Source organism: Filicampus tigris, chromosome 9, assembly GCF_054856515.1.
Source record: "Filicampus tigris isolate MCC_2025a chromosome 9, RoL_Ftig_1.0, whole genome shotgun sequence".
Taxonomy (NCBI): Eukaryota; Metazoa; Chordata; class Actinopteri; order Syngnathiformes; family Syngnathidae; genus Filicampus; species Filicampus tigris.
Window position 1 is genome coordinate 25,391,725 of NC_141225.1, and position 18,055 is coordinate 25,409,779.

The window sequence follows — 18,055 nt, forward strand, 5'->3', positions numbered from 1 at the left end:
TTTTGAAGGAAGCAGCCGGAAAAGCCTAAACGGCGCGTTCAAAGACAGCGGCAGACTTCTTTTTGACTTCTGAGGCGCTTTTGTGGGTCTTCTCGTGGAATGACATATCTACCAAATCTTATGTTGCTTAGCGTCCTACTTTTTGACTTTATGGCCAAAGCCCTTCAGCAAACTTTGAAAAAGTCTGCGTGTGTGAGGAGACTCGAGAAGGATTTAATGATAGACGTTGAAGTTGCGCCTTCGCGCGCGCGCACGCCCTGGGTTGAAGTCATCGCCCGCAGAGCTAAATCTTCTTGTGTCTCAGAATCCATGGCTGGATGGGCAGCTAGTCATATGTGCGCGCGCGCGCGCACGCACACGCACCCATGTCATCATCTTGGAAGCGCTTCCCCCACAATCGTCTGGGCCCCCATTTGGGGAAATAAATGTCGGAGCTAAACAGGAAGGACGGCAGGGATTCCGGAGCACTTGCCACATTTCTCTACGCTTCAAGTGTGACGTTTCGCGTCTGTCCGCACCTATGGTAGCAGACGTACGTTGGACGGAATGAAACGTGGCATGCTGACACGATCGTTTTTTTTAATGGCGATACTGTCAACTTGTTCAGCATATTTGCATCAAAAGGAAGGCATGCACTATTCCATCACGTGTTGACCCAACCTTTGGACCCCCAAAAGACGAGTCGTTTTGTACAAAACAAGGCACGGTGGCGGCTCAAATGAGTGGATCGCTCCATTTTTGACCCCAACTGGCGTCATTTTGAAGCCAATTGTTTTTAGAGTGTAGTATGGGCCCGTCCGTCCAAAAGTCTCGAGTGAGTCACAAAAATGATGGGTCGTCATTTTGAATGGAGATGGCGTCAAAATGAGTGTCGGTAGAGCCCAAAGGTCAAATGAGTTGCATTGGATTTCGTGTCGATAGCGGCACTGCACACTTGGCACTTTTTAGTCCAGCAACGTCAACAACAAAAGAACGACGCCGTTCTAGTTGAACCCCCCCAAAAAAGGCTTGGCTTTAATTCCACTTGAGTCCTCTTCAACAAAAATGATGAAGGCCTTACAAAAGGACAAACATAACAAGCGCTCGTGTAAGCGCTCAGAAAAGCGCTTGCTTCCAAATGATTCGTTACGTCAACGGCGCGCTTTGCGGCAGCTACCTTTGCTTTACGATAGCCAAAAAGTAGGACAACTTCTAGGTACTTCAATATTCTTGATAAGTTGAGGCAAAATGACAATAACACATTAAACATAAGCCAAAGAGCAATTCGCAACTGGTCAATGAAGATGAACGAAACGGAGCGCAAATAGTTTGACGTTTCATCTTTCTTAAGGCTCCAAGACTTATTGATGAAAGGACATGAAAATGAGCCGGCGCTAATATTTGCCTGCTCGTGACTTCACGTCAAAGTGGCAAAAACGACAATCGTGACTGTGATTTATTCGCGTGTAGAAAAAGCGCCGATTGTTTGGCCTTTGGGTTTCCGTCCACTTCCGCGGGCCGGCCGGGATCCGTCTGCTCGCGAGCTAAGCGAGAAGACGCCACCCGCCAGACGAGCTGAAATCAATGAAGACAAAGTGATCCATTTACTCCGCTCGTTAGCGCTTATTACTTCCAAACGCATTTATTATCCTTCACACTCGTCTTTCCCCCCCCCCACCCCTCCCGACACCGCCCGGCCCTTCACGCTGAGCAAATTGAATGTAAGCGATTCAACTAATTAGACACATTTAAATGAGCCAATGAAGCAGTTCATTAGCAGAGGGAGGACTTTATTAATAATCTCCTCTCTGGGAACACGGAATTCCCCCAATGACTCACGCCCTAACCCAGAAAATTGTCACCCCGGGGACGACCGCGCGTACGCTCTCGCTGTCCCGCAAAGTCACCGAAAACCACGACACCGTGCCCAAGAAATAAGAAACGCGCAATGCGATGACATGAGACATGTACAGTAGGCCAATTTTAGAGATAGACCGATAGATATGTTTTTTTTAGGGCCGACACAGATACTTTATTAGTAGTAGTCAAGGCGGCCGATAACCGATATTTGCAGCCGATATGAATTTTTTGTAAAAAAGAATATATTGTCGTTGACGTCTTAAAAAAAATAAAGAAAAAAACATTCTTGAATGTAGTTTTTTGTGTGACTTTTGCTATCGTACAAACTATGTTTTGACAATATAGCGTACATCATTATCAAATTCTAACAAAAAGTTGAGGGGGCACCCAGAGTCGTCAGCAAGTCTTAAAAAGTGAAATGAAAAGACTTTTAAAAAAATAGCCCCATGTCGTTTTCAACAGTAAATGAAGTTCTCCAAAATTTCAAAATGACAGGAAAGTTAAACTTTCACATATCTTTGTTTTGATTTCAACACAGTTTTAAATTGATTTCTTACCGGCCATCAGATTTTTTAAAAAGGCAGATGCCGATATTCGTCAAAACGTACAATATTGGCCGGCTATCCCTAGCCGATTTATTTCGATAGTGTATTTCATATTGTTAGCAATGAGCTCAACGGACTGACGGAAAGCAAAGCCATGCGGTGGCGTTCCATAAACAAGGTGTCATTATTTGTGAAATTCGACTTTTCTCAAGAAATTTTGAACGTCTGCCGAACTGTCGCTTGTCGTCGGCTGAGCTGAGTTTTTCGCCGCCACCAATGCCCACTCGGGTGTCCGAGTGGCGGCGCAATTATTTGGCGATGTCTAGAATGCCGTAGTGTATTTTATCCAAAGGTACAATCTTGCACTTTAGAACGCTTGTCGTTGTTGTGAAAGTGAAAGTAAAAACGGCCGCGTCTTCTTCTTTGCCTAGTTCTTCTTCTTCTTCTTCTTCTCTTTGTTGCCTCCTACTTCATTTAAAAACGAAGAAGAAGAAGAAGAAGAAGAAGCAGCAGCAGCACGGCACGAGTGAATTATGCCTTAAGTTTCTCTCAATAACATCAAACATCCTTTGGATAAAATGCAACGCGGGATTGGAGTTAAGGTAAGCTGTTTCAAGACAAAACTAACAAACGCTTTCACACTTGATTTGGCCATGTCAAAGCCGTCCGTGCCGCTGGCCGGCGCCGCGCTCGCGACTTATAAACACAGCTGGTGTACTGTACTATCCGACTTTTGACAAAACTTTATTAGAGCAAACACATCAATACAAATACGGAGGAGAAAGTATCCGGCTTGACTGCGACTAAATCAACGGCACATTTGAATGGTGGACGAGACTAGCGAGAGGCTGCGATGATGCGCACCCACTCGGCTCACGTACGGTACACTGCGTGTGGAAAAAAGTCAATCCGCTCGTACTCTCGTTGGTCGACCTCGCGCAGGGAAGCGGTCACGCGCCTTTTACGAGTGCCTGCGGGGGTGTACAAAGCCTCCGAGTCAACTCGTATCTTTGAAACAATGCGTCTTTCTGCAACGGAGCTGCCGATATGGCTGTGTTCTTTCATTTTGCATTTGTTGCGAATGCTTCTGAAAAATGCGCGATGCACCGAGGGCGCGAAAAGTTGAAGCGCAAAGTAGCGAGGGATCACTGTATTACTGCCACCGAGTACTCAAGTCCAGATACTGGCAACGGGCGCACAAGTAGCGATCGCAGTCAATCAAGCTGAAAGGCGCCGACCGAAATGCACTCCGGTACGAACGTGAACTTGCATTGTGACAAGTGACGCCCGCCCGCCCGCCCGCCCGCCCGCCAAGTGACGCGTTGCCTGCACATCAATGCCAAAGGGAGCCTTTCCTTGGCGCGCTCGTGTGATGATTCAAGTGATGATGATCATTATTATTGTCGTTATTGTATTCCTATGACTACTGTTGTGATTATTATCCATCCGTTGATGATCCTGACTGCGTTGCAGTTGTGCTGAAGATGGTTATTACTGCATATGCATTTCTACTTTACTTTTATCGACATTATTACTATTATTGCTATTTATTGTTAGCATGACTATTTTTAGTATTTTAGTATTTCTAGTCTTTTACTGTGGTCAGCAGAACTTTTATTGTTGCAAGTAGTACTGTTGTGCTTTTTTTACTATTATTATATTTGTGTAGATTTTATTTAGCGCACGTCTACTTGGGATCGATATCGGTAATTCTTCTGGATTACTTCACCAATTCCCTACAAGTACTTTTGGACTCGAATCTATCTAATTTTTTTTTTTTTTTTTTTTTTTCCCCTAGGAGCTAGAGGTGCAACAATTCATCGATGAATCGATTCTCAAATAAATCAACAACAGTTTTGGTCATCGATCAGTGGGAGACATCGGTGAACTCCAAATCTTCCAAATCCTCAGAATTGTCCACCGGGCAAAGGTCAAGCGCAAGATGTCCCTTTGCGGACGTTGCAGTCGACCGAGCGCGTGCACGAGGCGGGGCGATGGCAGCCCACCTTGCGGCCCCGCCCGCCCCTCAGCCAATTCGACAACGAGCGGCTTTGCATCATCCGTGATGATGCGCTGTGAAAAGGAAGGCTCGCTACTTGGGCTGACCCGAGGGGCCGTTGCCTCCGGCCAGGAATTCCTGTTGGCCGCGAGAGGGTTAGCCATGAGCATTAGCGTTTGAGCTTTGCCGGACTGACGTTTGCAAACGGTGCACTTGAGGCGCTACGGGCATCTCGCCAGCCGGAGTCCGTGCCCGCCATCGCCTCCTTGCTGACAACGTGTGCTTGTCAGCCATGTCGCGCCTGAGGCCAGGAGACGAGGCCGACGTTTGCCCACTAGGTTTGCCCACTAGGTTTGCCCACTAGGTTTGCCCACTAGGTTCGCCCACTAGGTTTGCCCACTAGGTTCGCCCACTAGGTTCGCCCACTAGGTTCGCCCACTAGGTTCGCCCACTAGGTTCGCCCACTAGGTTCGCCCACTAGGTTCGCCCACTAGGTTCGCCCACTAGGTTCGCCCACTAGGTTCGCCCACTAGGTTCGCCTTGTTTCCGGCGCCTAACACGACGAGCACAGCCAAAGGCGAGCAAGTGCGTGCGAGGCAAAGAAGGAGCAAGATCGCCTCTCGGGCAGATTTTGTGCAATTGGTCACCGTGATTGTTCCCGTCTGTCTGAATGGAATCGGCGGAAGGCCCAAAACAAGGCCATCTTTCCTTCCCTCTTTGGAGCTTGCTGATCCCTTCCAATGTGCGCACGCACGATTTCACGGGAATTGCGGCAGCAAAGCCACTCAAGTGCTTTCGCTGCAGTCGGTCGCGCTGGGAATCGACAACATTTGCTTTTTGCTCACTACTTTCTTTGATCTTTAAGACAGTGAATGGCTTTCTTTCTTTCTTTCTTTCTTTCTTTCTTTCTTTCTTTCTTTCTTTCTTTCTTTCTTTCTTTCTTTCTTTCTTTCTTTCTTTCTTTCACCAATCTGGTAACCAAAGTGGTCATTTCAAACGGAACATTTTTTCTTGTTTGGAGACCATTTGTCTTTGATCTTCCCGGGATTTTCTTGATCTTTTGCAATCATCATAATCCTAATTCAAATTTTACATTTCCAAATGGGTCACTTTGTCCCCCAGACAGTAAGACGTTAAAGAGACAATTTCCTTTTGAAAATCAATGAATTTAACTGACATCAGTTCAATTAAGTTGATTTGATCTCCTTATGATCTATATTTTGACCGATTCGTTCAAACAGACAGACAATAGTGTTTTAGAGTGTGACACACTCTGATGAAGGTGGAAGTAACACGTCAGGTAATAAAAAGGACCTAAAACACTTTTGTCTGTTATAAACAAATCAGCGATCCGAGTCATTCCAACAAAAATGTTTTTTTTGTTGTTGTTTTTTTGTAAAGTGGAAGTCAAGCCAAAGATGTTTTTTCCCAGTAGGCTTGAAAAGCGTGATTCGGATTCATTTAAAGTTAAGCGGCAAAATGCACTGGTTTTTAGCCATCTGCGGGGGCGGCCAGCTTGGGTCTTGTGTCGACCGAAGATGACATCTCAACTGCTCGCAACCGCCACTCGCGGCCGACCCGTTGACTGAATATGAGCCGCGATTGGTGGTTGCGAGCAGTTGCGATGTCATCTTCGGTCGACACAAGACAAAATGGCCGCCCCCGCAGATGGCTAAAAACCAGCGCATGAACTCTTATTCCACAAACATAATATTGATCAGAATGCCTTGTTTCAACTAGTGGGCCTGCTGGGAACATATTGTTGAAAAAAAAATGTTTGCGTTGACCTCCGCTTGAAGGAATGTCCCAACAGTTCAAACGTGTTTTCTGAAGTTGCTCATTCCAGTTTGCGGGATTCCATTCCATGTGGGACGTTTCTTCTTTTGCCTTTGCCGTGAAAAGTAAGGCAAAGAAGCTCTTCCCTTTGTTCTTCTCCAAGCGCTCCGTCTTTGTCCCTCGAGCCGTCGTTCTCGTAGCGGCCACGCCGGGGGGGGCCCTCGTGATGTCGTCGCGCTACAGCGGAGGGATCTGTGAGGTGACGCGGCGGCGGCCATTTTGCATTGCCACAATAGCAGAGTGCACACGAGATGGTGCTGTTTATTTTGCGCAACTATTGCATGTTTGCGGCGCTCTCTCGTTGCGGCCGTATGAAGGCGAGTGTTCATGAGGTGCATCCATGCAGTTGCGTGCGCGGAGTTTGAGGGGCAACGCGCGGAAAGCGTGCCGCTCGCTTGACTTTGCTGACACTTTTGCCGCCCGCGATGCACTCTTGTCTCGCATTGGCCGAGGTCGCGCAGGACCGCCTTTGCCTTTGCGACGAAGGTCTGGAATTTGGAAGGCTGAAAGCCTTTTCCCAATGGAGTGCGGCCGTTTCAGCACGGGAGACATTTACAAAAGAAAGCTCGCTTCAATTGTTGTTGTCACGCGTCTTGCTGTTGTCAACCTGGAGCGCAGCATGTTGAGCGGCCGGAACGTCAGCCAGAGTGCGGCCCGGCACGCTTTGGATGTCGACACGACGACTCTGAGGACAAACGCGAATGCTGGGCTCAACCGCGAGCTTTGCGGAAGGCCCATCGCCGTCGTGCCTTTTCAAAGACGCTTCTCACCCAACCGTCAACATTTTGGGATTAAGAGGCAACCCTTCTTGCCGATCACACTTTGAGAGAAACTCTCAAAGCGCAAAAAACACAAACGCTCATATTAATAGTTGTAAGCTTTAGCGGTATAAAGAACGGAATGAAGAAGTGTCGGATTGTCAGTGGGGTTGCCAGATGCTTCTGACATTTAAGGAGAAAAAAGTGCGACACGAGTTCCCGAGTCTCCACGCGGCGTCTCGGGCGTCCTGTTTTTCGTACAATCCTTTGGATGATTGTAATGGAGCCGGGCTCATGCGATGATTAGCCAGCTCGGGGGCTCTCAGCCTTTTAGCCCCGCCCCCCGCGGAGGCCACGGAGAAAGTTAATCCGCGTTTTGAGAAAGCCCTGACTAATCTCCCATTGTCGGAGCCTCTGGCGGCTCCGAGTGGCTAATTGATGTCGGCGCACTAAGCGGCCTCCAAACGGCAAACGTGCCCGGCCGACAAGAGGGAAAAGGCCGAGTCCAAAGTGGGCGAGTGCGTGCGTGCCGCTGACTTGGCGCGTTTGGAAGGCAACGGCGTGGATTGGGCCCTTCCGTCGGGCACAACCGCTTGCCCCAAGGCCCTTTTTTTCGGTGCCCCCGTTTGGTTTGGATGCAGGTCAGGTTTCCCTTTATGGAAAGAAAACCCGATCAAAGCTTCACCCGGGCTTGGGGCCACATTTTGCAAATTGCAAACTCGGAACCTAAATATGAAAGCCCAGCGCAGGCTTTCAAGCCGAATGTGAAACCCTACCAGGACGACAAGACTAGCTTGAAAGCCTAAACCAAGTTTGGAAACCAAGCATGAAACCTTGACCCGGGCTTGCAGCTTAACTTGAAACCGCAAACCAGGCGAAAAAAAACTCATTTGAAACCTTCTCTAACCCTTGATTGGAACCCGAACTTAAAAAACGGATCGGAAAGCATCGTTTGAATGAGGTTCTCCGATGTTGGGTTAGCGTTTCAAATGAGGGTTTTAAAAAAAAAAAAAAAAGCCTCAACGTAAGTTTCAAGTCTGGGTCAGGCTGTCGGATGAGGTTTTCAAGCCCGGGTTCAGGTCTAGGGTTGAGTTTTAAGTCCGAATTTCAAGCAACCGCGGTTTGGATTTCAAATGACTTTTTCAAGTCATGCCCGGTAAGTAAAGGTCAGGCTTCAAGCTTTGCTTTGGGTTTGAAATGACAATTTCAACTCTGGTTTAAGCCTTCAAGTTTATGTTAGGCTAGGTTAGGTTGAGTTCCAATCCGGGGGTAGGGTTTCAAGTTGAGATTCAAGCACGGTTTAGGGTTTCAAATGCGGCTTGCGTGCTTTCGGGTTTCAAGTTTGGGTATCAAGCTAGCGTGAGGGTTTCAAATGAGCGGTTGAAATGAGGGTTCCGACGCCTCATTTGAAAGCCTAAGCCAAGATAGGGAGCCAAAGCAGAAAACCCCGAAGCTTGAAACCTGAAACCAGTCTTGAGTTCCTAACTTTACTCTCCAACCACGACTTGAACCCCAACCCCCCCGGCTGCTCAAAACCACACGTTGAGAGGACCTCGCAGGCGGGCGTCGCGGCGAATCAGACGCTTAGCCGCACCTCGACACGGGCGCACGTCAACAAAGTGGCGGCGCCTAACGAGGGAAACGCCGGAGAGGCTAACGAGGAGCAAAGCGCCGACAAGACTTTCAACTTGAACGACGTGGCATAATCAGCGCCTCGCACGCGTCTTGAACCGGAATGCTTTTGATTTGCCAACGTGATTGACGGGCCGCGGCGGTGGAGCGGCGCAGGTGAGCGCTTCATTTGCTAGTCACTCACTCAACGTGACTTCCAAGGCTCAACAACGAGGTACAAAGGTAGTCACAAGAAAGGGCCACATCTTTGTCTGATTTGATCCAAAACCGTATGGACAAAACGGTTTCCCTTTGACAATCAAATCATCATAATTCCCCCCGCCCCCCAAAAAATCAAGTTAAACTGGAATTAGCGGTGGATATCATTCAAAAGATAAGAATTGTTTCAACCCCCCCAAAAATATCATGTGGAGTCAACATGTTTGACTGGCAAATACGTTTTTGCAAATGCGTATTTGCTAAGTACGGGAAAAAGCTTTTTTTGCATTTAGCCGACAAGTACGTTGAAAGGTATTTGCCGCTCCAGAAATGTTGACTCCACATTGGCACTTGTCAAACCAATTTTGTTCAAACTTTGAACAATGACTTGCAAATGCTTTTCATGCCCTTTTCCATTGAATCCACTGCAAAGCCAAGATATTTCACGTTCACCGCAATAAGCGTTTGCGAAGCGAGCACATGAACCGTTGAAGCTTTGTCGCGTGGAATTCTTTTGCCTTTCCTTTTCCCGCTTGAACTCAAGTTTCCCCCTTTGGAACTTTGAACTGAGCCCGAACACTCCCAATGGTCCTTTTCCCCTTTGTCACCATGTGCACGATTTCCCAAAACAATTTCAAACGTGGACTCGTCAGACCACGGCCCACTTTTCCTCCACTTTGCGCCGGCGACGTTTCTTCCATGCCAACCTTTCCACCGGTTCTCGGAATCTTTTGAAGAGATGGTGCAGTGGAGACGATGGGATCGCTCACTTGCTGTTGTAACTTTGCAGTCACGCAGTCGTTTGTTTACAAAGTGTCGTTGACACGTTGAGCGCACCTCCTGTACTACGAAGACCGGCATTGGTCGCGCGCAATCCAGTGTCGGGCTGCGCGTTGCCGCCGGTATCTTTGCCTTTTTCGCCCTCCTCTCGTCCTTCTCCATCCACCTCTCAGCAGTAACGCCGAGTACGCCATCTTATGCTTTTTCAAGTATTTTGACGTCAATTTCGATTGTAACGGCGAATATGCGGAAATTGCTGTTACATCGCCAGCGTAGGAACGGAACTCGCTGGTCAATGGAGGACTTGCTGTCCGCGGTGCGTATAAGATGTGCAGCACATTTGTGTATGCACGTGTGTATCCGGTCATAGGTTTGACGCGCTTTGAAGGAAGCCGCTTGCATCTTTTTTCGGTGAGTTTTTTTGTGTGGGTTGAGTTGAGGCCAGGAGGCGAGTGCCACTAATGGCGTAATCCCTTTTGTTGGAGGCTAATCCCTTAATTCCCCGCTGTGTTTAAGTGTACACACTACATTCGAGCATCTGGAATATCTTTCGTCGTTGATCTTTTTACATTTTAGTGTTTAAAAAAAGGCTAGTGAAACACGGATTAGTGCAAGAAAATGAATAAAGCTCAAATCAATAAGCAACGTTTGTGTGTGTGTGTGTGTGTGCGCACGTGCAGTGGATGGATCTGGATGCTTTACGCTTGCTTTTTTAAATTGCTTTCATTGTTTTAATTATTGCTCTTGTTTAATATTTTGAATTGGTTTCCTTTGTCTTGTTAGCATGGTAAAAAAGACATTTTTGGTTTGAATTGTATCCTTTGTTCTTTTCTAATTGATTTCACTTTTTATCTTTTTCAATTGTGTTTTCTTTTGTTTTATTACCTTTTTATTGTTGTTTTTGTTCATATTATTTTTTCATGAATATTTGCGTTGTTTTTCAATAGCTTTTAGTGTGTCTTTTAAAAGCTTTTGGTTTTCATTGCTTGTTTGTTTGTTTGTTTGTTTTTTTTTAATTTCCATATTGCTTTTCAATGGTGTCGGGTTTTTTTGGTCATTTTATGACCGTCATTTTTGGTTATAATTCGTTTTAACATTTGTGTTAGTTCCCCCCACCACAAAAAATGGATTTTCAATCGTTTTTGTGGAGCCTTTTTGTATTTTACCGCTTGGTATGGTTTTGTTTAGTCTTCATTTCTTTTAGCTGTTGGAAAAACGATTTTATTTAGTATTTGTTTCCTCAAATTGCTTTTGCTACTTTATCTTTTGTATGATTCCAAACTGCTGAAAGTCAAGTGTATGGAACTTCAAAGGACAAAAAGAAAGAAACTTTGTCCTCCTCTGCCAAACAAAAAGCGACTTAAGAAATTTGCAGAGTCATCACTTGGCTTTTTTTTTTCTTCTTCCCCCGGCTGTGGTCAGCACGGATTGGAAATGCATAAAACAATAGCGCCGCTTCTTCTTCTCCTTGACGGAGAATAAAGGCGGCGCAGCAACGGGGGCCGCTGACATTTGCCGAAACAATCCCTGCGTGATGTTAGCTTAGCATCAGTAACAAAGAGTTAGTGTTGTGAGCGAAAGTGATACACGGCCAAAGTCCAAAATCTGCCCGCTAAGCTTTGTTTACAGCACGTCCGAAAAAGGGCCCGCGAGCAGCTAATCTGTTTAGCGTGCGGCTGCGGCCATTGTTCCCGACGAGCGGCACAAAGGCGCTTATTGACGGACGGACGGACTGACTTACTAAGCGCTTAAGCCGCCGTCGCCGCCGCCGCCGCCGCCGCTAATGTAGCCGCTAAGTGAAGCGTCTGGATGCGGCCGTGACCCCAAAGTGTGCAGGCTAAGTGCTAAGCTAAGCTGTGTTTAACCTCGTCGTGCGCCTTGACTCCTTCCGTGTATCAGCGCCTTGTCTTTCAGAACTCGCGGTAGGGTTTCAAGCAAGGAATAGGGTTTCAAATTTGGCTTTGCCGTCAGTGTGTCAAGCCTGCTTTCACATTTTATTGGGTGTCAAGCGGGAGTTAAATTAGAATTCTATACTGGAGGTAGAGTTTGGAATTGGCTTTCAAGGCTTTCAAGCTAAAATGACATCAGTACTAAAATGCTGCCCCCAAAAGACTCTGTCGTGATTTTAGGGCTTTTTTTTGTGATTGGAAACCCTAACCGTCATTTGACACCCCAACCCCAAACTTTAGTTTGAAAGCCTAAAACTACTTTGAAACCCTAACAATAATTCGAAAGCCCAATCGTACTTTGAAACCCCAACCTTAGTTTAAACCCTACTTTGAAACCCTTAACTGAAGTTTGAAACCTTAATTAGAAACCCTAGTTTGAAACAAGGGTTAGCCCTTGTTTGAAATCCTACTTTGACACAACAACCCTGGTCTGTAACGCTAACCGGAAACCTTAACCATCAATTGAAGCCCGCTTTGAAACCCTAAACCGAGCTGGAAACCCTAGCCCTCCTTTACAAACACGGCCCGAGTTTGAGCGTTGACTTTGAAAGCCGACGCCTACCTTAAAGCCCTTTGAAACCCTCTGGAATGCCGCAGCAGAATTCCGAATCACATCAATGAAATCATTTGACTGGCTTCCCGCCACAGATCTGCTCAATCGTGCGCACCCGATGAACACGCCGCCTTCGTCGCGTCAACAACTTGTGCTGTTTTGATGTTGCGGCGCCATTGGAAAGGGACGTTTACTCGATTTTGAAAGCTCACATCGACCAATATATAGCCCAATATCATCGCTCTCTCTCTCCCACACGCACACGCGCAACATTATTTGAACCTTGCTGCAGGCTGTCAAATAATCATTATATTTATCAACACTATCAATATTGCACAAGTTCTTATTCAGAGTGTGCGTGTGCGTGCGCGGGCGGGCGGGCGGGTGTGCTGACACGTCAAAAGGCAGCAGGTTGAATTATTGAAGGACAAGAAGGAGAGCAAGCGGGGCCAGTTTGAAACCTGATGCATGAAAAGACGGATCGTGCGGCGATCCAAAAAAAAAAAAGCAAGGATTAACGGCAAAAAGTAAGAGAGCACTCGCTTGCAATGCTTTTTTCGCTTTTGGGGTCCTGCGTTTTGCTGCTGGCTCACCTCACTAGCACTCAAAGCAATAAGTCACCGTGCAGTACCTAATGTTGTCGACAGTGAGGAGGAAGGAAGGAAGAAAAAGGAAGCAAAGATAGGAAGGGAGGAAAAAAGGAGGAAGGGAAGGAAGGCAAGATGAAAGGGAGGGAGGGAGGAGTTGAGGAAAGACTAAACCAAGCTTACAAAGCAGCGTTGAACAAATGTTGGGGTTTCAAACAAGCGTTTGGGTGCCCTTCAAATGAAGCTTTGAAGGCGGCGAGCTTCCCAAGTGGCCTCACAAGAGGGCCGCCGCCGCCGCCGCCGCCGTGCGTGGGGCACGCATGCTGTCGTCTTCACGCGCGTCGCCGCACTACCGGTTGGCTCGGGCTGCCGTTTGACACCGTGCGTGATGACCTCGTCGTTTTCAAGAGGATGATTGCTGTCATTTCACGGGAGCACGCGCGGTTCTGTCTCACCGATTATCGGCCTCACTTGCGTCTTGTTTCTCTTCTCAGAGCTATCAACCGCACACACAAATGCGCGCACGCAGACACACGCGTTACACACGAGCACTAGCCTCCAATGTCCCCTCGTAGACAAACTCCTTAACACGCACGACGACACAAAAACTCTGCACATACACACAATCGCACGCGCAAAATGGCACAAAACACACATGCACCGACTCGCGCTCAGGCACGCGCGCACGCGGCGCTCTGGCCGATCCGAGCGCAGGCGCAATTTCTTCATGCCCTCGCCATCGAGTCCAACTGATGGCGGCCATTGGCACAAATGGCCGCCGCCGCCAATGTGCTGTGAAATGAAGGCCAACGTGCGCAAGATTCCAACGCGCACTCAGCCGAGACGCGGCCACGGACACAAAAGCGGTGAAATGGACGAAGAATGAAAGCAAAGCAGGACATTGCGTGCACAAAAGAAGAGAGCCCAAATGCTTGCGCGCAGCCGACAGAGGCGCCCGCAAGAAGAAGAAGAGGAAGAAAAAAAAAAAGAAAACATTTCTCCCAGAATTGCTCCTCGCACGAGCCGCCGCCGCCGCCATGAATGCGCCTCATCTCAGGATGGAGGCAAGGAAGAAAGGAGGGAAAGGGCATTCGAGGAAGGCATGAAGGAAAGATGGATGGAAGGAAGGAAAGACTCAAGGAAGGTGGATGGAAGAAAAGGACGCCTTGACGAAAGAAAGGAAACAAGGAAGGCTTGAGGAAAGGAGGGAGGAAGGAAGGAAGGAAGGAATGGAAAAGAAGCGGATGAAAGCAATTAAGCAACAGAGCCACACTTGGGCTTTCAAATTGTTTCGCACATGGCAACACCTATTTTCCGGCACGGCTCGCTAAGCCTTGTTATTTATTTGTTTTTTGGAGCGCTTCTGCTTCTGAAAGGCATGCCTCCCAAATTTCATGTTGCAAACTCATAACTGACTTTGAGGGACGAATTTTCAAAAGTGGAAAATGACAGCCTAGAAATGCGTCGAAACAAGAGTCGCACTCGATGGCCGATCTCACCGCTAGCCTTGACGGAATTAGCGTTAGCGCAGCATTGCGCCCTCGCGGCGACCAATCGTGAACGTTTTCAGGCGGCTTGGCAACAAAAATCAGCGCAAAGTGGCCCAATTGCCCGCCATCAGCGCCACTTGCGGCTCATTTCGATGGGAAGCAATTAGCCGCTAATTGAATTTGGGCCGCAGCCGCTCGGCTCCTCTCGCCTCAGGGCGCCAACAAACGATTTGGGCTCCTCCCGGGCAACGACAGCAAAATCAAACCTTCCGTGCGTACGACAGCCGCTGCGCACACGCAAAGTGTTTTTCTCCCTGCCGGGAGGTCGGAGGGGCGACGAAGCTGCACAGGGCAAAGGAAGAAAGAAAAACGAGAGAGGGCGGCAAGGCCAAGAAAGTCGGCTCCAAATCATGGGAGGAAGGAAAAGAGAGGAAGAACCCCGACGAGGAGAGCAAGGGAAAGCGCAGGGAGCGAGACCACAAGCAGGTCAGGCAGAGCAAAGGCCAGGAAAAAGTCTCCCAAATGAACGACCAGAGCAAAGAAAGGGAAGGGAAACGACAAGAAAGGAATGGACCAAGAGAGTGGGAAAGGGAACGCGAGGGGACTGAAGGGAAGGCAAGGGAAGGAAAGGAGCAGAAATGAGCAAGAGCGAGAAAAAAGAAGGAAAGGAGAGAAGCAACGGGGAGGAGAGAAGGCAGACGATGGCCAAGGAAGAAAAGTCATGCAAAAGACACAGCAAGAAACATTGCAACAAATGAAAGTGAAGGCAAAGAAAAGACAAGCCAAAAGAAAAGTGAGCAATAGGTAAACGAGAATGAAAGCAAGGTGGTGACGATCCCGCCAAAAGGAAAGCGGGGAAAAGGAGATTGAGGAAAACGGAAAAGAAGGACCGCAAGGGTTGGAAGGAAGGAAGGTTCAAATAGGGAACGCCTAGCAAAGGAGAGGAAAAGAAAAAAGATCATTAAGGAACACACTCGGGAGAAAAGTAGGAAAAGATCCAACAAAGGAATCATACCAAAAAGGGAAGGGCAACAGAGACGGAAGCAAAGACGAAAAGAAGAGGAGGAGAGCTGGAAAGAGAAGAGAGAGCGAGAGACTCAAAGGAAGGTTGACATTGATCACCAGTGACGAGCAACGGCTTGATGCTAATTTTGCTAATGCTGCTAATGAGCATGACAGATGCTAACGTGCTCGCTTGCGTGCAGGAAGCTGCGCCCACCCATTTATTTCCCGTTTAATCACGTTTGGCAGCTGAGTGCAGCGGCAAGGTGTATTTATGCTGCGCGCGTGCACGCCAGACGCTCTTGGAGCAAGTATTTGGAGCTGGTGGGCCAATCGCTCTCCTTGCAGCTGCGCCGAGGAGATAAAACGCGCGTGCACCTGCGGATGCTTTCGAACACAACGCAGATTACTCATGCCAACAATCCGTTGCGCACGCACGCACGCACGCACGCACGCAGGCAGGATTTGGGCTTGAAAGGCCTTTTTGCAACTCCAACTTTTGCTTCAAACCCTTGCTCGAAACCTCCATTTGAAACCCAAATGACTCTTCAAAGGGTGACGCTTTGAAAACCAGAGTTAGGTTTTCCAAGTAGGGATTAAAACAAGGGTTAGGCTTTCCTTCAAGTATGTGTCATGTGAACGTTTTTCATGAGGAGAAAATAATGAAAACAATTCACCATTTTGCTCCCTTTATTATTTGATACCTTAAGCACATTTTCAAACAAACAAACAAGCATATCCAAAAACACTTTGATGGACAAATCATCTGTTTTTTAATAATACAAAACAAATTTCTTGAAAAATCCTCAAAGAAACCAAATATGAAATTAAATCAAGTGTCTTGAGTGCAGCACTCAAAAGCGTCACTACTGAGCCCACAAACTAAAATAAAAACAGACAGAGAAGAAAAGCAGAAAAGAAAAAAAATGATAAAATGACAGGGAGTAAAATAATCACCGAGAATAAATAAAATAAATAAAGCAGTTGAACGCACGGCCACATGCTGCAGACAAAAAGTAAATGGAGAGCTCGCCTTTGTCATCTTCAACAAAACAAACCAAACGGTCGCGTCACGGCGATGACGAGAAAAACGTTGGCGGGCGGGCGGGCGGGCGACCGACCGGCCGGCCGGCCGGCCGGCGCAACTGGCGAGTCGCCAAGTTTCGCTAGCGCAGCACATCAGCCACTTTCACGCTTCGACTCAGGAGGCCAGCAGGGGGCGCACATCAACACTTTGTTTTCGGGTGACAAAATGAATCGGCAAGCAACGACCGGCACAACAAAACAAAACAAACAAATAAAATCACAATGTTGGCAATTTACGTGCTTGAAAGATGGCGGCTAACGGAAAGAAACACGCCTAAAATGGCGCTTCAATACTCATTCTTGAGATATGAGTTGACAAACAAAACTCAGAGTGAAAAAAAGGGGACAAAAATTGGCCTAAAATGACAGTTTGGGGCCAAAATGGCACACTTCCTGTTATCCTATCAGACATGGCTTCTTTGCGGGTCTACTCATGCTGGACATGCCAAACAAAATTCATGGTGCCAAGAGAAAGTGGGGGCTGGGTTTGCAAAAGTACTCGTATCGGGTTGAGCATATCTTCGGAAAGTGACGCAGGAACGCTCCCGTCCGAGCCAAAATGCCTGCTTAGCTTCTGGAGACTTTTTTTGTGGACCCGCTCCTGGTCGACGTGTCCACCAAATGTCAGGCGAAACGGGCTTCGGGGGCAGCTTTAGCAAAAAAAAAAAAAAACATCAGGACAACAAAGGGTTGTCAAACTCGGCTGGTGGGAGTCAACCAGGCATCTGAAAATGCCGGTTGCCCAATCTTATCGACAGCTCGGCGGGTTGCGCTCAAAGGCATGGAAAACGTCCGCTTTGGCGCCGCCTTGAGGTGTCGCACTTTCTCACTGTTGCGGCTTTCCCGAGTGAGATCGATCTACATCGATCAAAGCACGTACGCAGGAAATAAAATCGGCTTCGATGGTCGGTGATTGCGGTAGAGTCTGTGTTTTTTGTTTTTGTTTTTTGGGCCCACCCCTTTCAGATGGAACTCGCTGTTGCGGCGTTGCGCTTGAAGGTAATCTCTTCTGGGTTGCTTTCGACGCAAAAAAATGGCGCGTCACAGGTAGAACCGGCGATTTTTGGCCCGCCCCTTTCAGGTACTGACGGTTACGGCTTCACGCATTAAGATCGAATTTGCAGGTCGACTTCAAACCTCCCCCCATCCTTCATCGGAACCTTTCACGCACACAGGAGAGAGACAGATCAAAAAAAATGGCGCGTCACGGTAGAACCGGCGATTTTTGGCCCGCCCCTTTCAGGTACTGATGGTTACGGCTTCACGCATTTAGACAATTTCATGTTGATGGCTTTAGACACAAATTGTCGGGCAGTCACGGCGCACGGGCACCTTACACCCACGTAGGATGAGCAAATTGGGAAAACAGTGGCATCTTGGATGGCTGGCCGGCTGGCTGGCGGCCAGCCAGCGTGTGAGGGGCGAAGAGGCAACAATTGTGCCTGCAGGGGGAGACAACATTCAAAAGGGGAAGCGAGTGTACAAGGACGACGACGACGGCAGGCGGGCAGGCGGGCGGGTGGGCAGGCTGGCGGGCCGGCGGGGCGGGCGGGGGGGTAGGCGGGCAGGCTCGCAGGCTCCGTTCAACTCGCTTTGCGTCCCTCAATGTGACGGAAGCCAAGACGGAGCGCTCGCTTTGCGCGTCCAAGCGTGGCCGTGACGGCGCGCCAAAGGAGCCAGCCCGAGCCGGCCGTTCAGAAGGAGCTGAGCGCCTCCAACGCCACCTCGTAGCAGAACTTGTATTGTTCCTGGACAAAGAGACAAAGCGGGCGCGAGTCACGCGTCTGGCCGGAGAGAAACG

The 18,055-nt window shown here is 48.2% G+C and overlaps 1 protein-coding gene across 12 annotated transcripts in view; it reads right to left on the reverse strand.

The window, feature by feature from the left end:
* Positions 1-15,840: 15,840 nt before the first annotated feature.
* The window catches only part of ptprt (protein tyrosine phosphatase receptor type T), a 107,330-nt gene continuing 105,115 nt past the window's right edge, over positions 15,841-18,055 (reverse strand). For all 12 annotated transcript variants that reach the window (XM_086039690.1, XM_086039681.1, XM_086039684.1 and 9 more), the window contains one exon: positions 15,841-18,002. In XM_086039690.1, coding sequence (XP_085895816.1) covers positions 17,949-18,002 — 54 coding nt within the window. In that variant the 3' untranslated portion in view covers positions 15,841-17,948. The remainder of the gene's footprint in view (positions 18,003-18,055) is intronic.